General features: G+C 45.6%; 2 protein-coding genes across 4 annotated transcripts in view; one reads left to right on the top strand and one right to left on the bottom strand.

Annotated features, from left to right (window-relative positions):
* Positions 1-270: 270 nt before the first annotated feature.
* On the bottom strand, positions 271-12,051 carry UBFD1 (ubiquitin family domain containing 1). Of its 3 annotated transcripts, none has more exons than XM_064295698.1 (8): positions 12,012-12,051; positions 11,813-11,876; positions 11,298-11,627; positions 10,008-10,216; positions 7,438-7,503; positions 7,186-7,291; positions 3,166-3,248; positions 271-658 (listed from the first exon to the last, which is right to left on the bottom strand). In XM_064295698.1, exons 2-8 carry the CDS (start codon positions 11,835-11,837, stop codon positions 548-550), a joined length of 930 nt encoding a protein of 309 aa, XP_064151768.1. In that variant the 5' UTR covers positions 11,838-11,876; positions 12,012-12,051; the 3' UTR covers positions 271-547. The 3 variants fall into 3 exon arrangements, 2 of the variants coding, with proteins under 2 accessions (XP_064151768.1, XP_023414608.1); XR_010323654.1 differs by lacking the exon at positions 12,012-12,051 and adding an exon at positions 5,862-5,912 and having other exon boundaries at positions 543-658; positions 11,813-11,958; XM_023558840.2 differs by lacking the exon at positions 12,012-12,051 and adding an exon at positions 5,842-5,912 and having other exon boundaries at positions 543-658; positions 11,813-11,958.
* A 165-nt stretch (positions 12,052-12,216) lies between these two features.
* The window catches only part of EARS2 (glutamyl-tRNA synthetase 2, mitochondrial), a 34,933-nt gene continuing 19,466 nt past the window's right edge, over positions 12,217-27,683 (top strand). The window contains exons 1-4 of the mRNA XM_003418817.4: positions 12,217-12,375; positions 16,155-16,310; positions 20,169-20,358; positions 26,714-27,186. Of these exons, the coding sequence (XP_003418865.1) occupies positions 12,237-12,375; positions 16,155-16,310; positions 20,169-20,358; positions 26,714-27,186 (958 nt within the window). The 5' untranslated portion in view covers positions 12,217-12,236. The remainder of the gene's footprint in view (positions 12,376-16,154; positions 16,311-20,168; positions 20,359-26,713; positions 27,187-27,683) is intronic.

Below are 27,683 nucleotides of genomic sequence, written 5' to 3'. Positions count from 1 at the left end.
AAGAAAGGGAAGGAATTAAATCTGAATCAATGGGCAGAAAAATATGGCTTACTAACCCCCCTCCCCCCCATTTTGCATACAATTTTATAAGGGAAAAAAACCCAAAAAACCCAAGTTATCACAACGCAGTCCAAATGTCAGCAACCAAAGATTTATGAAAATATTTCCATTGAAATCACTTTTTAAAAAACCCAGAAAGCTTTGGATCATTCCCTTCTCAACAAAATTGGCAGATTTACTCTCAAACGCACTTAAGAGTATTCCACACAATACGTTCGGAATTCAGATTTATTGATTTCCACCATATTGACTTTAAAAATGGTATGAAGCTGACTGCAAGAAAAGGGAACCGGTGATTTTTAAGTTAAAATTAAGCTAATGGTGAAAGTACATCACCTCTGGCTTCAGTCGCCACATCACCTTAGATTGGATATAGATTGTTTTTTGAACAAAGTTCCAGAACTCTGAAATCCAGGGATGCTGCAGGCCTCTCCCAGCAATGTCCTTCACTTTGGGTCAGTCTCCTGGGCCAGAGGTGAAAGTGCTTTCAAAAATACTGCCATTTCCCCAGCACAGTGTCTTTGATTGCATCCACATATTGAGTTGGAACCCAGTACACCCAGTAGTAAGAGGCTTCCGTGGGGCCCAACTGAAACGCCTGGAAGGGAAAAAGGAAAACCAAGCGGTACTTCAGAGGTCAAGAGACTAAGGAGGCAGAACAAACAGAACAAACTGGGGAGTGAATTCATTAAAAAAGGGAGGAAAACAGAACAAACTGTGCACATGGGGGGCATTCTCCTAACAAGTCAAAAAAAAAAAAAGCAAAAAGTGGGGAGTTAAGCGCAGCCAACCTGAAAGCGGTGGTCCTCAAGCTCGAGGTGGCAACAGATTCATCTGGGGAAGTTTGTTAAAACACAGGTTGCTGGGCTCCGCCCTTGAGTTTTTGCTTCGGTGGGTCTGGGGCCCAAAAATCTGCATTTCTAGCAAGTTCCCAGGTACTAGGCCAGAAACCACAGTTTGAGAACCGCTGGCCTAGAAAAACTACCACCCATGCATAAGGAAACAAAACAGCATTGAAGGGAATAACGAAAATCTGCAGATAACCTATAAATCCATTAGTAAGGGAATGCGTAATTAAAAGTGATGTGGCCTCTTCGTATGAATACGGGATTACTTTTACAAAGTATGAACTGGAGCTACAGATAACATGAACAGATCATAATGTCCAATCAAAAAAAAAAACCAAGTTGCAGAACGATACATACCAAGATACCGTTTACGTCAACTGAGAAAACACAAAACAGTACTCGGCTGTTCATGGGTACGTGTGGAAATAAAAGCATAAATAGATGGGAAGGATACACTAAATTCATGATAATGGTGACAAGGAAAGGGGGAGACCATGGGGAAGCCATTGTTGGTAAATTTTCTTTTATTAAAAAAAAAAGACTTAAAGCAAGTTACAAAATAGTTACAAATGTCATTTCTTGGTGATGGATATCTGAGTTTGCTATCCTGTTTGCTTTCCTTTCTGTATTTTTAAACATTTGTCTAAAAATGAAATAGCACAGCCATACTTCTGTAATGTGAACTATTATACAGTCTCAATCTAGCTAATGAAGTGACATCTGCAGAAAGAGGGAATAAAGACTCTTGTTAGGACAAAGGTAAAGGTGCTTCTTAGTGGTGTTCGGAAGAGAGAAGGGGGCTCTTCAGACCACCCTCTATCAGAAATGCTCCCGGACAGAAAGCAGCACCTAAGCTAAACATAAGTCATCGCCCATCCACACCATTCCTTAAAATACATTCAAAATGGTTCGCTCAGCTTGTTTTAAATCCCTAGTACCTGGCTGCTTGAAAACTGGAGTTATTAACCCCTCAGAGCTACATTGGTAACACAGATGTTTCAAAAGGGAGCAAGGGGCCCATTTGAAAATATCCAATTTTTAAAACAAAAATAAATAACTGGGCGTGCAAAATTTCCACAGGCATGGCAGCCTGCAAGCCTTGTTTTAGTGACTACAGAGCCTAGGGGTGATAGAGCTGCCAAAGGGCGTGAGGAAGCCCCAGTGAAGGTGTCACCATTTAAAAAGCAGAACACCCCAGGGGCCCTGCAGCCCAGGGACAGCAATCCTGGCCATGGCCCTGCTTCAGCCTCCTCTGGCACCGCCAAGCAGACAGATGTCAACAGAGCAAGGCAGGGAACAGTGCTGGCTTGTTGGCCAAACAAAATTTGGGCCCCTTCGGGTGACTGATTTATTCTGTAGCGAGTGGACTGGCCACCTGCCTGAAGAGAGAACTGCTATAATGCTAGATTCCCTTTTCCTGGGATCTCCCAAAACACCCCTCTGCTGTGGACTTGGTGAAGCCAACCACAAACCATGGGTGGTTCCCTCCCTTGCGATGTGGCCTACGTAGCTACACATCCCCGTTGGCTGCACGCTGAAAAATCTGCCGCCTCAGGTCAGGTCCCTGTCACAGCAGTGAGGGGCATTTAGGTAGCTAAAATGCATTTTTAAAGTGGCCCCTCCAAACAGTGCTGGGAAAAGAGAAAGGGTCTGCCTATGCTGTTCGTTTCATCAGCTCATGGGATCCTTCGCTCTGCAGATGTGGGGAATGCCTCCCATCATCCTGTCCCAGGAAAGATGGCTGAAGAGCAGCCTGCTCTCTTCAGAGCAGACTCCTCTGCACAACACGTCCCCCAGACCATCCTCCCCACAGGGTGCTCGATACTTCCCAGCTGTGGCCTGGAAGAGGAGGACCATTACAGAAGAGACGTTGCCTGGCATCCTCACAAACACCAAGGCTGGGGAAGGTTTCGTTTTTAGATGTAAGACAAAATTTCAAATAAAAATCCAGAAGCCATTCCTCCTTTTACATTTATTTTCCTGGTCTAAAAACAAAATATTACAAATAAGAGAAAGTCAAGAGAAAAGCCTTTCCCCTTTAAATTATGGAAGGGCAGGGGTTGCAAAACCAATAGAACTCAGAATAGGGGCATGAATCGAGTTCTAAGGAGATGAAGAAAACATGGGAGTCTTGAAACAAGTGTGCCTGATGAAGACTGATTTTTCTCAATTAAAAAGCTCAGTTAGAAATCCACTCCCTGCTGAATAAGCAGAAGCAGGGGTCTAGCGAGGGGCTCGGCCCAGCCAGCATACTTACCATCATGTGGTAGTCTTCGTGTCCTTCGATAGGTTCACTGACCACATTTTTAATGGAGCCCATGGGCAATTTCTCAGTCCGCTCTAAGTTGAGAGGGATTACAGTGATTATTCAAATGCCCTCCTGTTCTGACTCAGCAGTCCCTCGTCAGGGCTGGGAGTTGTGGGATCTACAAGTCCCTGCTGCCCTGCCCTCTAGCGACAATGGGACAGCGTCTTCTCATTGATGCAACTAGAACCCTGCGTGGGAGTTGGGAACTTCTGAGGAGCCAGTGGGGAACAGGGTTTGCTAATGGTCTATATTAAGACTCTCCGAGAACAAACATACCTCTCTCCTGGTATCATTTTTTAAAGTCTGATGATTAATAAATACCCAAGAAATTCCTTTGTACCGTTATTCCCCAAACCAAGCATCGGCTAAGGTCTTTGGCATCTGGGCAAGGGGTAGTCAAGACCAAGGACAAAGAGCCGGCATTGCCCCCTGGTGGCGCACATAGGAAGGGGGAGTGCTTGGGGGTTTAAGACTAGTTTCTATCCCCAGATCCAGCTCACTGCCTCCCCATATCCCCCCAACAACCCCTTGGCCCCCCACTCCCGTCACATACACACAAGAAACTTTAAGAGTTCCCTTAAAACATTTGTAACCTCTTCTGATAAGCAATTGAGGCACCACTTATCACGTGGGGTCAAAGGCATTTGGCAGCAACTTTAAGAATGGCAGGTAAGAAAGAGGAGGCAGCAAAGGAGGCCTGGAGTGAGATGGGCGTGCGGAGGTGAGCCAGCGCAGCAGGGCAGGAGTGATGGCAGGGGCCGCAGAAGCCCTGCCTGCCCTGCCCAACATAATGTGACCGCCTGGAAGTAGCAGAGACCTCGGGTGCAGAGGGCCATTCTCGGCAAACAATTATATCAATTTGGAAAAACCTCACTATGGCTTTTTCAGGAAGAAAAATCTGAAAAAGGTAGAAATTGAAAATAGGTTGACACAACTGACTAGGAATTTAGAGACCTGGGTTCTAGTCTAGCTGGTGACTTGAACCATTTTACTTCTAGTCTATGGCTCTCTTAAAAATGGAGGTGGAAGGAAATGGGACCTGAAGATGTTCGCTTAGGTTTGGACTTCAATGGCTCTACTCAACACCTGACCTGGAGTCGTCTTTTAAGACTGAAACTTTCCAAAACGCCTGTCTTCTTGAGATGTCCAGAGATTTCCCACAAAAATCTGATTTCTGGCTTCTCTTGAAAACTCTGAAGATTTAACCATTCAGGGCCCACATTCCTGAATGACAGCCATCAGCTACATTAGAGACTCGACTGCCCCCTACAAACAGGGCAAATGCCCTCCACTGGCAGCTTCCCCGTTTGTGACCTGCCTGGAGTTTGTGCTTCTTGCTCTGCTTGTGCCCGAGGCTGTTAGTACACAAGCTATGCCAGAGCATTTAAGCTGTGAGTGGTTCCCCTTGAAGGGCACTCACCCAGTAAAGCACCCCATCAGGAAGCCAAGTGACTGCTGGGTTGGTCATTCCATAGCAGCTTCTTGCCAGCAGAAAGATGAAGCCAGTGGCTAGTAGCCAGCTCCCTGAACAAACTGTCCTCCTCTAAGAGTGCTTATGACACTCAGGTGATAGGCGTCCTGGGCATTTGAGAAGGGAGTGCCTGCCCCCACGGGCTCCTGAGCAACTGCGATACAGTGGTCTTGGGTGGGAACACAAATGTCAAGTTTTTAAGCCTTGGTCAGCCTCTGAAGACATGAACAGTTCATGGCCCCCATCTTTAAGGAGCGAATGAGTAGGAAGCTTTCAATAACTCTGAAGCCCCAACACAACCAAATTTTTCTAAAGCTCTTCTTGCCTTTATGCCAAAGCAGAAAGGTGGTTGCTCCTACAAGTTAAAATAAAACCTGTAATATAGATACAGGAAGATTCTCATTACATTTGTCTCTGTAGTTATGGCCTGTTTCCTATGCAACCTCCTAACATGAAAATCTTTCTAAGGAGCCAACGACCACTTACAGACTTGGTCTTCCTCCTGACACTTGTCCCTACTTTAACACTACACCTACCCCCCTGGTCATCACTGTCCTTCTGGATCAGTCTAATGACTGCCTTCAACTAGGATGCCCACCAGTGAAATGAGAAGTCCAGCAAGAGGCAGGATTTCAGCAAGTCAATGCAATGATGGAGAAGAGAACTAGGCACAATCACCTGCACAGTGGTTAAGAAGTAAGGCTCTAAGAAAGAAAGATGGGGCAGCTAGCAACTGAAGAGAAGAGGGCAAGGGGATGATGTGACGGGCTCTGCAGACAGAATGATCTGACCAGGAGAGGGTTCAAAGGCCCCTGGAAAACTGGGGAAGCCCTTAAATATGTTGCAAAACTTGCTTTGACCATGCAGTTAGAGTCCAAGATGAAATGGAGAACAGAGCGAGTTATCGTAAAATTGTTAGAAAAATCAAACATTTTTGTATTTCCCTCTTTGTTCACTGGAGAACCAGCATAGGGTTGGAAATAAGAAACTTAGCTTCATATTTTAGAGGATAAATTGTCACTCCCCACCACCCCTACCCTGATCATTTTCCATAACAATGGTCCCATTCTAAGTAGCTGCATACTAAATGACCTGTCTCTGAAGGCAGTTAACCTCCTGTGATGAGACCCCCTATACTTCTCTTTAGCATTTACCTCGAATACTGAATACCTACAGTGCTGGCCAGAAACAGGTGAATTAGGCATGTTCGGTTCCCTCCTGGAATCTAACGGGGGACAGACAAGTCAGAGAGTAATGAGTGCTCTGGGGTCTAAACGGAGTGCTCTATGAACAGAAGCAGTAGCAATTCATTTGGGCGGATGGGTACCAGGGAAGGCTTTATTAGGAGAGGACATTTAAGTAGGGCCTTGGAATATTTTATAAACAACAAGGAATAGGAAGAAGGCATTCCAGGTAAGGGCCTAGCAGGAGTGAAGACACGAAGCTGTGCAAAGCGTACTGAAAAGTTCGGGGACAGACGCAGGTGAAACACGCAGTGCACAACAGGGCAAGAAGGGCAGGAAGCTTGGTCAAAACTTCAACTGGGGCCCCGTTGTTGAGAACACTGAACACTAGGTTTAGGCATTTGAACTTGTCCTAAGGTTTTTGGGCACAGGAACCAGTGACAAAAAACAGCACGGAAGATAGACAGGACAGACAAGAACACAGATGAGGCGAGGAAATAGGTTAATCCGCTTTCAACAGACCAAGTTTAAAGACACTGGGAGCCTTTAAGGGGGCATACCATGATGGCAGAGAAAGGGACATAGACAACTCTGCAGCGTAACTGGCAAGGCTTTGTAACCACTGGGGGAAGGAGAAGGGAGGACAATCAAGAGACACTTCCCAGCAAGCCTGATCAGATGCAGTGCACAGGCAGAAGCGGGGCAGGCAGAGGGCCCTCAGGCAGGGAGGGCGGGAGGGCCTGATTCCTCGGCAGCGGTTAGGACAACTTCACCTAGCACAGGGTCAACCTCTGACCTACAGGGGCTAGATAGGTGACATGTAAGATGAGTGGGAGCAGTGGGGACTGCAGCATGGCCCATCTGAAACCACCACTCAGTTCCGGCTGGCCACTGCCATGTGAGTAAAGCAGGCCCACAAGGGCCAGATCTTTTGACATTTTTCAAGAGAAGCCAAAAAAAATCAGATTAAGTGGTATCTCCCAATTTTTTCAGATTGTGTGTAAACCCATAAACCCTTGCCTGTGGACCAGACACGGCTCTTGGGCCATACATTTGGGACCTGTGATTCTGTGCAACTGAAGAGCCAATGTTTGATGGACTGGCACTGAGAGCAGACTGAAAAGAATGAGGCCAAAGGGTCCAAACAAAAGGCAAGTGTCCATAAGCAAAATCAAAAGCCAGAGGCATGCAAAGCATAGTAAAGAGAGAGAGGTTTTAGAACAATGACCGGAATGGCACCAGAGAGTGAGTGCCTCTGGGGGCCAGAGGTGAGTGGTCAGGTCAAGAAGCGGTGGAGAGCACTAAGGAACATACCTTTAGTGCCAATCCACAGCTGGTCTTGTTCTAGCTTAAAGGTGAGTCTCACTTTCCCTCCAGACTTATTGTACATGCCGGATAAGGGTACCGTTGGCAGGCGCTCCTGGAGGCATAAGAGCATGGTAAGAGGGAGGAGCCAGAAGCAAAGAAAGATGGAAAACAGAAGAGAAACTGGATATAAGGACATGATTCCAGGAATCTCAGGAAGTCAGGAAGTAGGACTTGTTCATATGCAGGAGTTTGGCTTACCTGGGCACCCTTGACTGATGGCATCACATCTTCGGGTTTTCCTTTATCCAACACTTTCCTGTGTTGCTATAACATAAGTCAGAAGAAATGAAATGAACCAATTGACTACATTTTTGTCATAGTACTACGTCGCTGGAAGACAGGATGAAGAAACCCTTGGTGTTTTTGGTTCAAAAGCTTTTTATGTCTAGACCAATAGATCCTTTGACACTACTGAGCAGTGCTGTCCAAGAGAATTTCCTGCAGTGATGAAAATGCCCTGTATCTGTGCCATCCAAAATGGTAATCACTGGCCACTTGTGGCTACTGAGCACTTGAAATCTGGCTAGCATACGGAGGAACAGGATTCTTTATTTAATTTTTAACAACCGCATGTGGCTACCATATTAGATATGACAGTTCTAGGGTAAAAAGAATTCCAAATTGCTAACTCAAATAAACTCTACGCCCTTATCCTTCTCCCCACTACCCCCGTCAAAAAAAAAAATCAGCGATGAAAGGATTCAACACGAAGTTGAAGAGAGCCACGAAGGCTGGGCTTTGCTGCCGGGTTCAAAATGACCGTCACTTCTGTCAACTTCAAGTCCCAAGGAAACTACAGTGACGCTGGTAATCAGCCCAACTGCTTGGAAGGGGCGTTTCTTCAACAGACATCTAGTCCAGCATCTCATTGCAGGAGTCTTCCTGGCCTGCCACCCAACCCCAGCTGAACAAGAAGCTGGTGAATCAAATTTCCGAACAGAAACGTTGATTATTTTAAAGCTTGCCGTTACACTCAGTGTTCTCAGCATGTTCCTCAAGACTCCCTTAAACAGCTCTTTTGCCTGTCCCAAATGCCTGAGTTTTGTTTCCTCCCCATCTTTGCCTTTATAGGCGGGGTCATTGCTCGGAGAAGCTAGAGCTATAGGGCAATGAGTGGGCAGAGGGTAAAAATTTAATTGTCTTTAAGCACCAAGTGGCCATGAGCCAGCTGAAACCTTTGCCGCAAGGCAAAAACCCCCAGTAGGAATGGGCTCGAGGCTACCAGACTATCAGCACTAGATTCCTGAACAAATTGTTAAAAAGCCAGGGAACTGGGTCCTTCTCATAACTGCATGAATGAAACAAAGCAGGAAGGGTTTGAAGTACTGAGTTACAGCTTACAAGTATTTCTGAAGAATTTTCCCTGCACCGTGGAGAACACTTCTGGGCCTGTTAAGCTACCATTAGCAACTCAAAACCTGCGTTTAAAAGATGCGTTATGCTTGAAGGGTGTGACCAGTGGGAACGTGTTCTCACGTCTGACATGCTCACAGTTGACTACTTCAAACATATGGCAGAGGAAGACAGGAAAATGGAATTGAACCCAAATGGTTACAAGACACACTGACCCCATATTTGGGGTGAAGTCTCCAATTAAGCACGTTTTAGATGTTAATACAAGTTTACAAGCCCTTATCTGCATCCCTTATAGACAAGTGCTTTGTAATTCAGAATTCTGGAGATTTTATAAATATAATTTTAAAATATATTACATAATATTTCCATAGGGTCTGGGGCACCACCACATTATCAAACATTACTACTTCTGTATCGAAATAAGAATATTTACATTAATTTTGACAAATGAGGCTAAAAACCAGCCTTATGTCTGTTCTGACAGGTTTTTCCAAATTTATGAATTCGGTTTTCAGATCCTTTTTTTTTGGATTTGGAAACATAAAAAGGATCATGGACCTGTTAGTCAAGATTGTCCTCTTCTTACACTGGTGGCCATACGCTCTGGTACCCATGGTCACTGAAACTGACATTGGTTCAAGTTGGTCTATTCCACTTAGGATCCAGGTCAAACGGTCTGAGTGTTTGTTTCCCTCGAATGCTACCAACAGTGGCTAAGGAGGCTGTGTAGCAACGAGTGGGGCTTGTTGAGTGATGGGATCACCAGTGATGATCCTTCCAAACTGCCCCTGCTACAATAAAATAACCAAACATTCCTGATAACGGAGTTTTACTGGCTGTGATAAACACAGAAAGGGAGGATCTCTTCCATCCAAAAGGAGCAACAGGGAATGTGAAAGATTACATTTCCGTTTCAGTATACTTATCTTCCTAGTCAGTTTCATGTGGTTTCCTGGAAGGGTCAGTTTTAGAGGAACCTCTGAAAGCTGTGATTTCCCTGCCTACTCAGAACTGGGCTTGTTGACTTGGGGAAAGCCACAAACCAAAAACAAACTTAAGCACTTAGGCAAAATGGGGGCTTAAGTCCAGGAACAGCAATTTTCCCTGGCACTGAATGTGAGCTAGAAACCAACATCTGATTCCTTTCAGTACCTGGTCTGAAACCTGCCTTTACAAAGGCCTTATCCTAAAGTAGGTAGATGTGAGACACACTGACCCGCCAGATGAGACAAAGATGCAAATCTCAGGTAGTTGTCACCTCCACTCAACAGCCAGCCGCACCCAACTGCTGCCATAAATTTCCATCATGGGCCCTGTCCGAAAAGGAGCTTATTCTAGGGAGAATGTAGCCAGCCAAGGCTCAAGAGGACAAAGCCTCAAGCTTCTCAGATCAGCAATCACAAAGAACTTACCTTCTGCCTGCAGAGAGGCTCCTTCTTGTTTTCTTCAGCCTTTGAGTCCTGCTGTGTGGCATCTTTGGGTGTGTTCACTGCTAAAACATCATTTATTGTGGAGCCGACCACCATGATCTTGGCCCCGCTGGTCACTTTTATTTCTCTCAATGTCTTATCCTCAGGGACGAGTCCCTTATACATGACTTTCTGCATGGCAGGCGGGAGACCTTGGGAAAAAAGTAGAGGGCAGACAGTGAAAGGAGAGAACCAGAGCCCTTTGACAACAGACCAGGTAGTAAATATTGGCTCTACTACCCATTGGCTGTGTATACTTGGGCAATTCACAAATCTTTCTGAACCTTGGTTTCCCAAATTTTACAACAAAGGTAATAACCACCAGTTGCTGGAGAGTTGACTCCAACTCCCGACGAGCCCGTGTGAGTAAGAGTAGAACTTTGCTGTATAGGGTTTTCAATGGCTGATTTTCAGAAGTAGATTGCTAGGCCTTTCTTCCAAGGTACTGCTGGGTGGACTCGAACTGCCAATCTTTTGGTTAGCAGCCAAGTGCTTAATTGTTGGTGCCACCCAGAAGTTCCCATAAAAACGACAGCGGCTCCTCATGTACAGGCTTATTTTACAGATTAGGAAACAGGACTAATGTACCACATTTAGTACAGCATAGTCATTGCTCAATAAACAGTAGCTACCATTCACTCACTCACGTTGAACCCACAGGCATCAAGGATACAAAGATCAATAAGAAGCACAAAGATTCTGGTCCTATGGAGCTTACAGGCCATGGCAAGAAAGCTCAAAAAAAGAAATCATTTTTGGCGACGAAATGCTATGAACAAGATAAAATTAAGTAATATAAGCATCTGTCAAACAGCCAGCGTGATGGCTAAAAGCAGCGTTCCCTACATTTTCCTTATGAAAAATACCTAAGATTATTTGCTAAAAATAAATTCCTGGCCATATCCCAGACTCAGTGAATCAATCTCCAGAGGGGAGGGCCTACGTGCTGTATATTTAACAAGTGCCTCAGGTGATTTTTATGAAAGATGCTTAAGCAACACAGCTACCAATCTGGGACTAAGACTCAGGGCCTTGGCTTAAACCCTAGGTCACCTACTTACCAGTCAATCATCACGGGCCTCGTTTTCCCGCATCTGAACGCTAGGCACGATAGTACTTACTTCGGAGGACTGTCGTGAGGCTTAAGGGAGCTGATACAAGGAAAGCAGCCAGCATGCTCCCTAGCACAGCGTAATCACCAGGGAGGCCGGCAGTCAGTACTACGAGAATTACCTGTAATCGAGTGAATCTTCTGTTTTAGCTCAGAGCCTGTGCTGTCTAGGGGGAACTTCACGTCGTGTTTGGTCTTGTTCCAGATGATCTTCAGGTCTACGAGCTCCCTGCCCGCGCCGCCGCCCGCGTCTTCGCCGTTGCTGACCGAGGCCTGGGCCGCGGGGTCCCCAGGGGGCTGGGCCGGGGCTGGCTGCAGGCTGTCTCGCGCGGCGCAAGAGTCCTCGGCCGCCGCCCCCGCCGCGGCTTTAGCCTCTACGCAGTTGAGAGGCCGCGCGGACGCCTCGGCCGCCACCGTCTCGGCCTCCGTGTCCATGCCAGGTTCCTCCATGCCTGCAAAGGGGTTAGGGGGTGGGCGCTCGCCGCGGGCTGGGCCTGGGACCGGACTCTGCCCGACCCCCGTCGGACCACCGCTACCAGGCCAGGTTACTCGCTCCCGGGCCAGGCCGCATCCCCCCACCGGGGCGCCAGCTCCACCTCGGCCCAACCCGGGCGTCCGCCACCCCCTCCACACTCACCATCCGGGGCCCCGGCCGCCGCCATGATGATTGTGTACAACACCCACCGCTCCCGCAGAGGCCGCTGGGAAAAGGCAAACCGGTTGAGATTGGCCCCCGCAGCAGCCCCTAATCTCTCACGGCCTGGCCGGAAACAAGTGGAGGTTTCTATGGAGACCCGCCTCCTCCGCTTCCCGGGCCAGCCCCTGCCACGCTTTACCTTTCGCGAGCCGAGGGGGCGGGTCCGGGTAATAGCCGGCTCAAAGGGCTCTGCCCCCTTGTGGCGGAGTGGAGCTGCAGCCGTCCAGGGGGGCGTGGGCTCTCAAGCAAAAAGGACTGTGGCTTTAAGGGGGCGGGATTCGGCCGCTGTGGCGGAGGCTGATTGGCTGAGAGGCATCCCCGGAAGTGATGCTGAAAGAAACGTACTTGTGCATTTCCAATTCACATGGCGGCGGTTCTGAAGAGAGTGCTGCGGCCGGGGACGTTCCCGGCGGCCTTAGGCCGCCCCGTGGGACGGCGCGAGGCATGCCTGAGTACTGATGCCGGGGCTGCCGTGCGAGTGCGGTTTGCCCCCAGTCCCACAGGTAAACTGGCGGACGTGACGCTGCTTGCTCCAGTCCCCAACCCCGCCCCCCGAATGTTCTCGAACGAATTTCGTCAGGTAGAGTGGACTGGCTGGCAACGCGACCTCTGTTGTACAGGCACCGAACCTGAGGCCCGTGAACGGAGCTCATTCGCACTACCTAAATTTTTGTGTGTGCATGTAGCTGTACACCATTTTTTTTTCGGTCTTTATTTTTTTTCCTTCAGTGTATTCAGTAAATGTGTGTTGAGCACAAACGGTGTGCCAAGCACCGTTCTAGGCACTGGAATACAGTGGTTATCGAGAAAGTTAGGACTCTTTTTTTCAAGAAGCCTGCATTGTAGTGGTCCCGACAAACACGTACGAAAGTAAATGTAATTGTGGAGAGTCACGTATACTACTCGGGAAATGAAGCAGGGTAGGGATTAGGAAGGATGCACAGGAAGGCCTTGCTGAGGAGGTGACATTAGAGCTGAGGACTTAATGACAAGAAGGAAATAGCTATGTGAAACCTTTAGGAGGAACCTTCTGGGTAGAGGAAATAGCAGGTGTAAAGAACCTGTGGTGTGTGTCTGGTATGTAGCAAGCTAGGAGGAGTGTGGGAAAGCAGAGGCCAGAGAGTAAGGCCGAATCAGGGCCTCCATACCAGTTCCCAAGATTATCTTCTCCCCGAGACTGTTTTCCGCTCTCTCTTCACGGTGCATGCTCCTCTCAGTCTGAACCCAAGCCAAAACCAAACCTATCACCTTGGAGTCGATTCCGATTCGTAGCGACCCTGTAGGACAGTAGAACTGCCCCATAGGGCTTCCAAGGAGCAGCTGGTGGATTTGAACTGCCAGCCTCTTGGTTAGCAGCCATAGCTCTTAACCACTGCACCACCAGGGCTCCATTCTGAACCCAGAGCCCCAGTATAAGGCTACTTTCTTGGCCAGATCTCAGCTGCACAGGGAGATAGAATCTCGGCAGACAGTGTAGTGTAGAGCAATGTTTCTCAGACTACCCGTGTTGGACTGGTTTATAATTTCTAATTGATTGTGGATTCATGAATTACTAGAAAACTGTAAAACATAGAAGCCTTTTTTTTTTTTGAAATTTGATTCAGCAGACAAAATTTCTATATCAAATTGTTGTAAACGTTTATAAACACTCAGTTTATTTACTTGTTCACAACTGGCAATTGTTGTAGACCAGCAATGCTTTGTGCACCATGCTTTGTGTAGCGTATGTGTAGGGAATAGGTGCCAAGGCCTGAGGGTGTCTGGGTTTAAATTTCTAGCTTTGCCAATTCCTAGTCACGTAATTTGGGCACATTACTTAATCTCTCTGACCCTCAGTTTTACCGTCTGTTAAACAGGGCTGATAATAGTACCTGTCTATGGGGTTGAGTTAATGCAGTTTAGGCACTTACTAGAATCTGACACACATAGAAACCACTTAATAAACAGTAGATGAATTGTTATGATTATCATTCTCATTTCCTTGCTGATTTGCAGGGAAAGCTCATGAGGGAAAGGCTGCTGACTGCAGACAGATTAAAGAATCATCGAGCAACACAGATGAATTTAATAGTGAAAATTAATTGAGGTTGTATTTGAATCAGCATTTAGGCCTTACGACAACCACTTAAGGAAGGTTTCTGGGTTTTGTTTATAACTCCTCTTTAACAGATGAGGAAATTGAGGGTCATAAAAGTTAAGTATCGTGCCATACGGGTGTTGTTCATTGCTGTCAAGTCAGCTCCCACTCATGGTGACTACAATATGACAAAACATTGTCATGGTCATTGGTACGTTTGAGTCCGTGGTGGCGGTAGTTGTGTCAGCCCCTGAGGATTTACTTCATTTTCATTGGCCCTCTCCCCAGTGTGATGCCCTTTTACAGCAAGTTGTAATCCACACAGGGTTTTCATTGGCTAATTTTTGAACTGGCCGGCATCGTGACCTCTGTTGTACAGGGACCGAAACTGAGGCACATGAACGGAGCTCATTCGTATTACCTAAATTTTTGTGTATGCACGTAGCTGTGCACCATTTTTTTTTCGGTCTTTATTTTTCCCAGTGTATTCAATAAATGTGTGTTGAGCACACACGGTGTGCCAAGCAGATTGCCAAGCCTTTCTTCCTAGTCTGCTTAGTCTGGAAGCTCTGCTGAAACCAGTCCACCACGGATGGCACTGCTGGTATTTGAAATACCAGTGGTATAACTTCAAGTGTCACAGCAACATTCAAGCCACCAGTGTACTACAAACTGACAGATGGGTGGTGGGCCCAAGGGATAGCAAGTAGTAAATGGTGGATGCAACATTCGATTGCAGGTCTATTTGATGTAAGAGGTCTTGATTTCAACCACTGGGCCTTCTGTCTCCTATCTTGGGGACTCCCGAGGCCCGGTGCCACTGAACATATGCATTTTGTAGTGCCCTTGAAATAACTACTGCCAAGGTTATACACATAGTCTATGAGCCCAGAGGAGCTTTTTTCTCCTCCGTGCTGCCTCCTATGCATGGAAGTGCAGATGAGCTCACTGTGGAGCCTTAGAGCCGTGGACGAGGCCAGAGAAGGGGGGACGAGGGAAATGGCAGCCCTAGAATATTGCTGTTGTCAGTCATCTCTACAGGGATGAGGAAAAAGTCAGATTGTCGAGTTTAAACTTGGATGAAAAGAATATTGCGAAATCAATTACTACTTTATGGTTTGGGTTTAAAAGCCAGATTTAGTTAATGAAACTCTCAAATAGGCAAAATTACCTCGAAAAAGCTGTCCATTTGCCTTGTAAATGCAGATGTGTGGATTTATACATAAAAGGTTATACAGAAGAGTGAACCAGAACTCAGATTCTTAAAAAGTCCACACAGACTGGATCGGTTGAAACCAGAGGAGCCCCCAAGACTATTGCCTTGAGATACTCCATAAACTTTGAACCAAAACTACTCACCTTTTACCTCAATAATGGATTGGCTCATAAAATAAAGACTATTATCAGTGCAAATTGCACACCTTTAAAAAAAATCATCTGTATGAGACAAAATGGTCAACAGTTATTCAAAAGCAAAGATCAAAGGGTAAGGGGACAGGGAAGCCAGATCACTGGAAGGGAAACATCCAGCATGAAATTAATGAGAATGTTGACAGAGTATAAAAAATGTAACCAACGTCACTGAACAATTTGAGTAGTAGTTATTAAATGGGAACGTAATTTGGCGTGTAAACTTTTACCAAAAACACCATAAAATATTCTTTTTTTAAAAAATTTGCAATGATATATAGTAGCATGTGTATATAAGCGTATAATGTAATCATGGATGGTGTGTAGAGTGTATACGTAAAATGGATTTTACAGTATTTTTTATTTGCAACTATTTCAGTGAGCACATCATTGAGTTCACATGTTAAATGTACTTGTGGTGTGGCTTCTGTAAACACTGATCTGTTCCTTCTGGTGGAACTTTGCCTTGAGGAGCTCACTGGTTTCAGTGCCCTGTTTATGTCAGAATAGAGTGACTGGTGCAGCTTTGGAGAGTTGGAGCCTTTTTACAAAATGACATGCTTCAACATTTAGGTGGTCTTTTGCTTCCAGGCGTAGGGACTAAAACGAGTCGACCACCCTGGTTCACTTCTGTGGTGATCTGACTGGATGCTGGCCAGAGAGATGGGACAGGTACAGCCGTTCCTTGGGCTTTAGGATTCGTTGGAGTCTTCTGTTGTAAGCAGAGCCTGCTCGCCCTTAGTTGAGGCCTGCCAGCTCATGTGCTCTGTCTTTTCTGTTCTCTTCTTCCACCAGGTTTCTTGCACCTGGGTGGCCTCCGCACTGCCTTGTACAACTACATCTTTGCCAGGAAACACCGAGGAAGCTTCATCCTGAGGCTAGAGGACACGGATCAAACGCGCCTTGTGCCTGGGGCAGCGGAGAATATTGAGGACATGCTGGAGTGGGCAGGTGAGGCTGCTGGGGAGGACCATTCCTTCTCCAAGGAAGTAACGGGTAAGGGAAGGGGCTTGTGTGTCTTCTTCTGGGGCTCAGGTTGGAAAATGAGAGCTTCCTGGAAATACGGGTATGTACATACACCTGCTTTTTCAGATGCCACCTGAAGAGATGCTAAGCTCCCTGAAGAAAAGTTCCAAGGCTGTCCTTAAACGGTGTTACCAGTCCAGTCTCCACAGGGGCCTGGCAGGGGACAGGGCAGGTATGCAGTGGAACTGGGGTGAGGCCTGTGGTGAGCAGTAGAAAGTGTGTCTTCCCTAGAGGAGGCAGCACCTCTGAGCTCCAGCCCCTTGTTCCCACCAGGGAGGGCTGGCCCTGCTTGTCAAATCTTCTGATTTTCCCAGAGGAGCCAGAAATCCAGAGTTTTTTACACATACTTCCCGTTGTTAAGTCTGGGCTAAGCATGCGTATGAGGCAGAAAAAAGCCCGTGTGCAGCTTGTGAACTGAGTCTTCTTGCAGAGAGTTTAACTGTGACCATAGCTAAGCTCAGAGGAGTGTGTTTGTGTTTCCCAGGTCAACAGCTGCCCACCTGTAGGGACAGGGATGATGAGAGAAGGTTATGATTCCCAAATTAAAATCCAGGGCCATTCTGAGATGTCTATTCTAATCTCAGGTAAATTATTTGCTAGACCCTGGGTTCCTAAAGGGCAGAAACCGGTTCCGTTTCTCTTTTCTGTTACTCAGAAGTTGTAGCAGATATTCAGTTGAGGTTAATTAAATGAAGGAATTAATTTACCAGATCACTTACTGTGGCCCCAGTACTATCCTAAGTACTGGAGATACAGCATTGAGCAAAGACCATGTCCTCCGTAAGTTAGTTCGTTAATTAAACTGACCTGTTAGTTAAAAATTAATTTTAAATGTGATGTTAAGTAGTAATAAGTGCTATGGAGAAAAGGGTGAGAGGGTTAGGGAACTGTGGGTGGGATCCTCTTTTGAACTGGGGGGCCTTCTCTGAGGAGGTGACTCTGAAACAGACTTGAGTGAGGGACCAAGGTTTAAAGCCGAGGACAGAGTAAATGCAAAGGCCCTGGGGAAGGAAAGTGCTGGGCACATTTGGGGAGCAGCAAGGAGGCTGGGGGGCCCAAGCACAATGAGCAAAGCGACAGTAACGGGAGATGGCAGGATAGAGAGGCTGCTATGAGGCGAATCCCATGGTGCTGTGCGGGCCCAGGGTTTCATGGAGCGCCTCCTACATGGCAGGCACTGTGCTAGGCAGGAGGGGTACAGCGACCACAAGACTGGCAGGTACTTCCCTCATGGAACTTCCTGTCCAGCAAGATTGTGTGAATGAGGCCTGCTGGCCCTCAGTGGAGCTCCTCCTCCCCCATCTCGGTGAGGCACAGGACAGATATCCAGGCCTCCTAAAGGTGGCTGACCCTTGCAGCTCCTCACTTAGAGACTCGATCTTTTCTGTTTCTGTTTTTTTTTTTTGAGCTGCAATTCCCGTAACATAAAATTCACCATTTTAAGGTAACAACTCAGGGGTTTTTTGTGTATTTACTGTCTTGTGCCACCATCACCACTATCTAATTCCAGAACATTTCCATCAGCCAAAACAGAAACCTCATTCCCTCCCCCCTACCCCACCTCACCCCCTGGGAACCATGAATCTACTGTCCGTATCTGTATATTTTCTTATTCTGGACATTTCATCTGAAATAGATTCACATAATATGTGGCCGTTTGTGTCTGCTTCTCTTTTAGCATAATACTTTAAGGTTCATCTGTGTTGTAGCATGTATACTTCGTTTTCTTTTATTGCTGAATAGTGTTGTTTTTTTTTTTGTGTGCTTTTTTTTTTTTTTTTTTAGGTAAATGTTTATAGAACAAACGAGTTTCTTATTAAACAGTTAGGACACATATAGTTTTATGACATCCATTAACAACCCCATGGCACGTCAACACTCTCCCTTCTCAACCTTGGGTTCCCTATTTCCAGCTTTCCTGTCCCCTCCTGCCTTCTCGTCCTTGCCCCTGGGCTGGTGTGCCCCTTTAGTCTTGTTTTGTTTTATGGGCCTGTCTAATCTTTGGATGAAGGGTGAACCTCAGGAATGAATTCATTACTGAGCTAGAAGGGTGTCCTGGGGCCATACTCTGGGGGTTGAATAGCGTTATATGGTATTGACTGCATTTTGTTGATCCATTCATCACTTGATGTGCATTTGGTTGTTTCCACCTGCTGGCTCCTGTGACTAATGCTGCTACAAACATTTCTGTACAGATTTTTGTGTGAATGTATGTTTTCAATTCTTTTGGGGAAGTCACTTTTAATCCCTGCAACATTCCAAGAAATGTTGAACACGTTCAAGAGACTTGTTTAAGGTTAGGTCAGGAAGGGACCTCCATACTTACCTTACCCAACTCTCTTTTCTGATAAGTGAAGACACTGAGGCCCAGTGAGGTAGGGAGCTAAACAAGAGCACTTAGCACATGTTCTTACTTTACAAATAAGAACAGAGGCTTTGAAAGATCAGGCCACTTGTGCAAGGCCCACCTACTTCCATTTTGTGTTAGCATCAGGTACAGCAGAGTTAAGCACATCCTTATTTTCCTGATTCATTTGAAAACTATTTCAGGGCAGAAATTCCATCCTCCAGTTCTTCTGTGTCCCCGTACCCTCTATTGGGAACGTTTAGTCAATTCCATCCTGTGTGGCCTGAGGAAATTGCACCTTGGGTTTGGCATAGAGGTAGTTCCCAACTTACAATGTATAAGAGTTAAGATGAACAGCACTTATGACCGTCCTTTTTTTTTAATGATTTGTGTATTTTTTTTATGTATGTATTAAAATTTATCTGTAAGTTTATATGTAATATTTCCAACCCCCAAAGACAAGGATTAGATTTATAAAGATACTGATAATAAAGGGCAATAATAATGAAAACTCAAAAAAAAATAAGAGGTATTCAACTTAAGTCAGGATTGACGTAGGGTAGAGTCGCCAGAATGGAAACCCATTGTAAGTCGGGGTGTATCTGCAGAATAATTCATTTTTAATCTGACAGCATATATTGAAGCTGTATTAGGTGAGCCACTAGGACAAGCACTTTGTACATGCTGATGCATTGAGCCTTCAGAATCACCCTGCATGGAAAGCTGTGAGCTCCACTTTCTGGAGAAGGAGACTGAGGTTTAGAAAGGCTAAGTAACACAAAGTGGCAGTGCTTTATAGGTAAGAACATTGTCTCTGGGCCAGCTAGTCAGAGTTTGAATCTGGTTCTACCCCTTAACCTTGGCCAAGTGATGGAACGAAGCACCTCTGTGCCTCCGTTTCATCTTACATAACAGGGATAATAACATTTCTTACCTGATAGGGCAGTTTTGAGGCTTACCCGAGATCATGAAACATGTAAAGAGCCTGGCAGGATGTCTGGCCCTTACACATCTTCAGCGCTTCAGGAGTTCTTGTCACAGCTATTAAGTGGCAGAGCCAGGAGTCCAGCCAGGGTCTGCGGGCTGTGCTCGTCCTCCTGAGTCCCGTGTTCCAGGCCATGGCAGGTTTCTCCCTCACCAGGAAAAGTTTAGATGGAGAGGATGTATGGTTGAGAGCATGGACAGTGGAGCCAAACCACCTTGGTTTGAATTCTTACTCCATCAAGCCACCTGACTTTGAGTAGTTATTTAACCTCTCTATGCTTCAATCTTTTGGTTTATAAAATGGAAATGTAATAGTACCAACGTCAAGGACTGTTGTAAAAATTAAAAGCTTTAATATATCTGTAAAACATGCAGAGCAATGCTGAACTATGAGTGCTGTGTGCGTCTTAGCTATTATTACCTGATGATTAGTCTGTTGGCCTGTGTTCTAGGCATTCCTCCTGATGAGAGTCCCCGCCAGGGAGGCCCTGCCGGGCCCTATCAGCAGTCTCAGCGACTTGAGCTGTATGCCCAGGCCACGGAAGCACTGGTGAAGACCGGAGCTGCTTACCCCTGTTTTTGCTCCCCAGAGCGGCTGGAGCTCCTGAAGAGGGAGGCCTTGAGGAACCACCAGACACCCAGGTAAGAGCCCAGCCTGTCATGGGTGTTGATGCATTAAATAATTACCCCAAAACTGAGTAACTTAAACCACATTTATTATCTCACAGTTCTGTGGGCCAGGAGTCTGGACATGCCTTTCTGGGTCCCTTGGCTTAGGGTTTCTCTCCTGTGGTTATCTCAAGGCTCCACTGGAAAAGAATCTGTTTCCAACTTCTCTCATGAGGCTGTGGTTGGCTTCAAGACCTCGATGCTGCTCCCTGGAGACATCACTTCCATATGGCAGCTCACAGCATGGCAGCTGATTTTCCTCAGAGTGAGCCAGGGAGGGAGTCAGAGACAGCAAGCAAAGTGGAAGCTAGGGTCTTTGTGTAATAACATTCTTAGAAGTGACATCTCATCACTTTTGTTGTATTTTGTTCATTAGCAATTCATCAGGTTCAGGCCAAGCTCCAGGGAAGGAGACCCCACAAAGGCTTGAATACCAGGGGGTGGGATCATGGGAGGCCATGTTGGAAGCTGTCCACCGTGATGAGTCTCAGGCAGAACATGTAAATTAATTTTAATTATCTATTATGTTGAGTAGGAGCCCTGGTGGCACAATGGTTAAAGCAATTCAGTTGCTAACTGAAAGGTTGATAGTTTGAACCCACCAGCCACTCCACAGAAGAAAGGTGTGGCGTTCAGCTTCCGTAAAGATTTATAGCTTTGGAAACCCTATGGAGCAGTTCTGCTCTGTCCTATAGGGTGGCTATGAGTCAGAATTGACACAATGGCATGGGTTTGGTTATGGTGTGATGTTGAGTAGGTAAGATCTTCTCAGGTTCACTATTTTAAAAGTTCTAGCAGGATATGTATGGAAAGCCCTCCCTCCCACCCCTGACTCTGGCCACTCAACTTCCCTCTACAGAGATAACCAGTGTGGTAATTTTCTGTGTCTCCCAGAAACTTTCAGTGCAGACACTGATCGTTCATTTAAAAAATCATTGCAGTCAAGTCAACTCCAACTCATAGTGACCCTATAGGACAGAGTAGAACTGCCCCATAGGGCTTCCAGGGAGCACCCGGTGGATTCGAACTACCAACCTTTTGGTTAGCAGCCATAGCTCTTAACCACTGCACCACCAGGGTTTCTGATCATTCATAGTGTATTCTTTTTTTCATCACTCAATATTGTGCACAGTACTGTGCAACTTACCATTCTCACTTACTGTCATGAGGATCATTCCATATCACTGAATAATTTTTTTCTTACGCTTGTGTGGCATCTCACAGTACCATAATTCGTTAAACCAGTTCCTTATCAATGAGCTTTTATGTCACCTTTTTTATGAGAAGAGAGCTGTGATGGATATTGAGGTACATCACTTTGCCTGTGTACAGTGCGTTTGTTGGATACATTCCTAGGAGTGGAACAGCAGGGTCAATTTGAGGTTTTTATTTTTAAGGTTTTGTCAACTTACATATATTTTTTAAAGAGGTTATTGTGATGTTGGAGAAAACTTACTTGGCAAAGTAGGTTCTCGTTTTACAGCTTCTATACATGTTATTCAGTGACGTTGGTTAGTTTTCACAATGTGTCAGCATTCTCATTATTTCCATCTTGATTGTTCTGTTCCCATTACTCCAGCTTCTTTGTCCCCCGCTTACCTTCTCATCTTTGGTCGAGGGTAAGTGTTGACCATTAGGGCTCATTTGGATGATTGTTAAGAGGAGCACTGTACCCACGGGTGATATTTATTTTATGAGCCACTGTGTCTTTTGGCTGATAGGTGACCTTCAGGAGTGGTTTGAGTTACAAGTTTAAAGAGTATCTCCCGGTGATAGTCTTGGGGTTCCCTCTACTCTACCAGTCCAGTAAGTCTGGTCTTTTTTAGGAATTTGAGTTTCGTTTTACATTTTTTTCCAGTTATATCCAGGACCATCTATATGGTCCCTGGTCAGAATGGTGAGTAGCAGTAGCCAGGCACCATCTAGGTCTCCTGGTCTCAAGGTTCATGTAGACTGTTAGTCCTGTAGACTAGTTTCTTCTTCAAGTCTTTGGTTTCCTTCTTTCTGTTTTGGTCCAGGTGCATAGAGACCAATAGTTGTATCTTAGATGGCCGCTTGCAACCTTTTAAGACCCCAGACACTACTCACCACATTAGGATGTAGAGTGTTATCTTTATGAGCTATGTTATGCCGGTTGACCAAGTTGCCTCTAAGACTGTGGTCCTAAGCCCTCAAACCCAGTAACCCAGTTCCACGAGGTATTTGGTTATATCTAGGAAATATCCAAGACTCTGTCCCCTTTGTGCTTTATTTTATAGATGAACATAATATAGAGCACACACAAACGTGTATATATGTTTGCCTACAGAAATACGTATGCATGTGCACCAATATATTCATATGTGTTTGCCTGTTACATAATAAACATACGTATCTACCTGTGTAACCGCTCACATATTTTTGGTTGTTATTACTGTTGCAAGATTGCATGTTGTGGCTTTTACCAAAATCGTCTATTATTCCTGTGTACTTCTTAGTGTTACCTTTTGCTTGGTCAAGTTGTGCTGACTTCACCCTTACTAGGTGTGTTGCCTTTTCCATCACCAAAACTAACAAGTGCCTACCGTCTAGAAAGTGATTCCTCCTCTTTCTCCCACCCATCCCTGGTAACCACCAAAGAATGTTGGTTTCTGTACATATACCTATTCTCGTCTTTTTATAATAGTGAGATCACTGCTTGTTCTTTTGTAATTGACTTATTTCACTCAGCATATTGTCCCCCAGATTCATCCACGTTATGGTATATCTTGAGAACTCATCAGTATTCTTTATGGCTACATAGTATTCCATTGTGCGTGTGTACCAGAGTTTGTCCATTCATCTGTTGTTGGGCAGTTAGTTTGTTTCCACCTTTTTGCTATTGTGAATAATGCTGCAGTGAACATAGGTGCGTATATATCTATTCATGTGAGCAGTTTTAGTGCTCTTGAGTCAGCAGTGGGTTTTTTAGGGTGTATACCTAGGAGTGGGTATTTCTATTTCTATCTTTCTGAGGAAGTGCCATACCATTTTCCATAGCAGTGCAACCAATTCACAATCCCACCAGCGATGAAACAGGGTTTCAGTATCCCTGCAACCATGCCAGCATTTATTGTTTTCTGTTTTTTTGATCAGTGCCATTTTGGTAGGGGTGAAATGTTATCTCATTGTGGTTTTGATTTGTATCTGTCTGACGGCTAACGATCGTGAGCATCTTTTCATGTGTTTGTTGGCTGCTTGAATGTCCTGTCTGGTGAAGTATCTGTACATGTCCTTTGTCCACTTTTTAATTGGGTTTTTTGTCTTTTTGTTGTTGAGTTGTTGAAGTTTTCTGTATATTTTAGGGATTAGACCGTTATCAGATATCTCATTCCCAAAGATTTTTTCTCAATCCCTAGGGTCCCTTTTTACTCTTCTGATAAAGTCTTTTGATGAGCATAAGTATTTCATTTTTAGGAGGTCCCATTTATCTAACTTGTCTTCTGTTGCTCGTGCATCTCTAGTTGCGTTTGGTACTCTATTACTAAAAAAATAATTGGGTCGCATAGTTTTTTCCCCTGTATTATCTTCCAGGAACTCTGTAGTTTTAACTTTCATATTTAGGCCTTTGATCCATTTTGAGTTAGTTTTTGTGTGTGATGTTAGATGTGGATCTTCTTTCATTTTTCTGCGAATAAGTATCCAATTTTGCCATCACCATTTGTTGAAGAGACTGCTTCTTCCCCATTGAATTGACTGTGACACCTCATCAAAAATCAGCTGCCCACAGATGAATGGATTTATATCTGGGTTCTCAGTTCTGTTCCATTGATGTATGTGCCTGTCATTGAACCAGTACCCGGCTGTTTTGATTACTGTGGCTCTATAGTATGTTTTGACATCAGGGAGTGTGAGGCCACCTTCTTTGTTCTTCTTCAATATTTTTTTGGCTCTGTGGGGTCTTTTTCCTTTCCATATAAAGTTGTTGATACATTTTTCCATTTCAGTAAAGAATGTTGTTGGAATTTGGATTAGGACTGCATTATGTCTATAGATGGCTTTGGGTAGTACTGATATTGTCACAGTGTTTCAATTTGTAGTTTTGGCAGATAGCGCCCAGTGACCCTTGACTAGTGAATACTCCCAATGGAGGAATCATGACATTCAAGTTTCACTTTCAGTGAACTATTTGGCGGGGACCAAGGTATTTATACAAGGCCATGACATTCACTGCAGCATTGCTTTTTTAGTATAAACAATCTGCTTATCCATTGATAGAGCTCTTTTAACTCATTGTCAAGCCCTGCCATGGAAGCCGTGCAGCCTTTTATTGATTGAACACTTAGCTGTGTGTCAGAGACTGAGCTTATAGACTTTATATGTATAGATCAGGATGCTTTGGGGAGCAAGTAATAGGATACCTTGTTAAAGTGACAAACCAGAACATTTCATGCTTTACTGTGCAGACGAACCACTTGGGGATCCAGTTAGTGCAGATTATGGCTCAGTGGGCCTGGAGTAGGGCCTGAGATTCTGCATTTCTGGCAAGCACCCAGGTGAGGCTGATGCTAGGAGTCCACGGTCCACACTTTGAGTACCCAGGGCATAAATAACACAGTCATTTATATTCTCACACTATGAAAGCATGAAGGTAGAGCAGCCCAGGTTAAAACCACCAGATTAGAGACATCAGGGCTCAATTGTGGCCACTCTCTGACTCCCTTAGCTTTCCCCTCTTAGTTGTGAGTAGCCATAGCAGTTCCAAGCATTCTATCCTCACAAGAGGAAATAAGGTGGGGGAAAATGTGCACTTAATCACACTCTCTCTCTCTGTCTTAGTCATCTAGTGCTGCTATAACAGAAATAGCAGAAGTGGATGACTTTAACAAAGAGATATTTATTTTCTCACAGTCTAGTATGCTGTAAAGCCAAATTCAGAGTGTCAGCTCCAGGGGAAGGCTTTCTCTTTCTGTCGGCCCTGGAGGAAGGTCCTTGTCATCAGTCTTCTCCTGGACTAGGAGCTTCTCCATGCAGGAACCCTAGATCCAAAGGACATGCTCTGCTCCCAGCACTGCTTTCTTGTGCTATGAGGTCCCCAACTCTTTGCTTGCTTCCCTTTGCTTTTATGTCCTATAAGATAAAAGGTGGTGCAGGCCACACCCCAGGGAAACTGCCTTTACATTGGATCAGGGATGTGACGTGGGCAAGGGTGTTATATCCCACCCTAATTCTCTTTAACCACAGGCAGCGATTATGATTTATAACACATAGGAAAATCACAAAATGGGGGACAACCACACAATACTGGGAATCATGGCCTAACCAAGATGACACATATTTTGGGGTCACAGTTCAATCCATGACCCTCTTGTTTTCAGAGAAAAAGAAAAAATCTTCTCAGACTCTCCCCCAAGCAAACTTTTCTTTGAGTCACATTGACTAGAATGGGGTTACCTGCTGTCTAGTTATCTAGTGCTGCTATTGCAAAAATACTATGAGCAGGTGGCTTGAACAAACAGGCATTTATTTTATCACACTTCAGAAGGCTAGAAGTCCGAATTCAGGGTGCCGGGTCTAGGGAAGGGCTTTCTTTCTGTTGGCTCTGGAGGAGAGTCCTTGTGTCTTTGGCTTCTATTCCTTGGCTCCTTGGTGATCTCCATGTAGGGTGACATCTATCTTTCCCCATCTCTGCTTGCCTCTCTATGCCTAATCTGTTCTTTTTGTGTCTCAAAAAAGATTGACTCAAGGCATACCTTTATACTAATCCTGCCTCATTAACATAGCAAACCCCATTCCCAAATGGAATTATAACCACAGGTATAAACTGAAAAAAACCATTGTCATTGAGTTGATTCAGGCTCATAGAGTAGTATTTCCCCATAGGGTTTCTGAGGAGCGGCTGATGGGTTCGAACTGCTGGCCTTATTGGTTAGCAGCTGAGCTCTTAACCACCGTGCCACTAAGGCTCCAAGGTATAGAGGGGTTAGGATTTACAGCATATATTTTGAGGGGCACAGTTCTATCCATAACACCTGCCCACTGGACTGGCCACTAGTTTAGGGGAGTAAGATTGCACAGTTGGCTGCACCAATCATGGTTCAACCCCTGGAACTAGGCATTTTGACATTTCCTTGTTAGCCAGAAGGAAGATGGATGGATGGGATGTAGGCAGACATTCTTGTGTGCCTGCTACGTTATGTCACTTAGTGTTCCTTCACAGCAGTCTTACCGTTATCCCCCCTCATGAGTGAAGAAGCAGCTCAGAAAGGTAAATGACTTGCCCAAGGTCATACCGTTTTCAGAGACAAAGCCAGGACTCACACCCATCATCTCCACTCCTAGCCATGATGGCTGCTCTGCTTCCCAATAGGTATGACAGTCGGTGCCGGAACCTGACCCAGAAGCAGGTGGCCCAGAAGTTGGCCGAAGTTCCCAAGCCTGCTATCCGCTTCCGTCTGGAGGAGGAGGCACCAGCTTTCCAGGACTTGGTGTATGGCTGGAAACAGCACGAAGTGGCCAGCGTGGAGGGAGACCCAGTCATCCTGAAGAGCGACGGCTTCCCCACTTACCACTTGGCCTGCGTGGTGGACGACCACCACATGGGCATCAGCCACGTGCTGCGGGGCTCCGAGTGGCTTTCCTCCACCTCCAAACACCTGCTTCTCTACCAGGCCCTGGGCTGGCAGCCGCCTCACTTTGCCCACCTGCCCCTGCTCCTCAACAGGGATGGCAGCAAGCTGTCCAAGCGGCAGGGGGACGTTTTCCTGGAGCATTTTGCCACTGCTGGCTTCCTGCCAGATGCCTTGCTCGACATCATCACCAACTGTGGCTCTGGGTTTGCAGGTATCTACCCACCTGCGAGGGCACCGTGGTAAGAGCATAGGGAAGAGCGTGGCCTTTGGTTCAGGCAGACCTGGACTTCAGTCACAGCTTTGCCACCTACAACCTGAATGATTTGGGGCAGGTTCATCCTTTCCTTAAGCAAATGTATATTGAGCCAGACACCGTTAAGGGCTGGGGTTACAACAGTGATAGACATCATCCTTGCCCTGTGGTCTCTGAGCTTCATTTGCCTCATCTGTAAAATGGGGGTAAGTGTCTGCCTCATAGATAAGTTAGGATGCACTGAGCTCATGAGTATGAAACACCCAGCACAGTGCTTGCCATACAATAAGTACGAAAAATGACAGATGCTATGATTATTACAATCATTACTGCAATTACAAGTACATATGGCAACAATATTACTGATAGAGAAGGACTCTGATTTATTCTAAGATGAGCCCTTGCCCTTGGCCCAAGACTTAGAGCTCAGACCTTGAAGACATGCTAAATAGTTT

The sequence above is a fragment of the Loxodonta africana genome, chromosome 12, assembly GCF_030014295.1.
Source record: "Loxodonta africana isolate mLoxAfr1 chromosome 12, mLoxAfr1.hap2, whole genome shotgun sequence".
Taxonomy (NCBI): domain Eukaryota; kingdom Metazoa; phylum Chordata; class Mammalia; order Proboscidea; family Elephantidae; genus Loxodonta; species Loxodonta africana.
The sequence above is the reverse complement of the archived record's forward strand: the minus strand, read 5'-3'. Positions and strand labels throughout refer to the sequence as shown.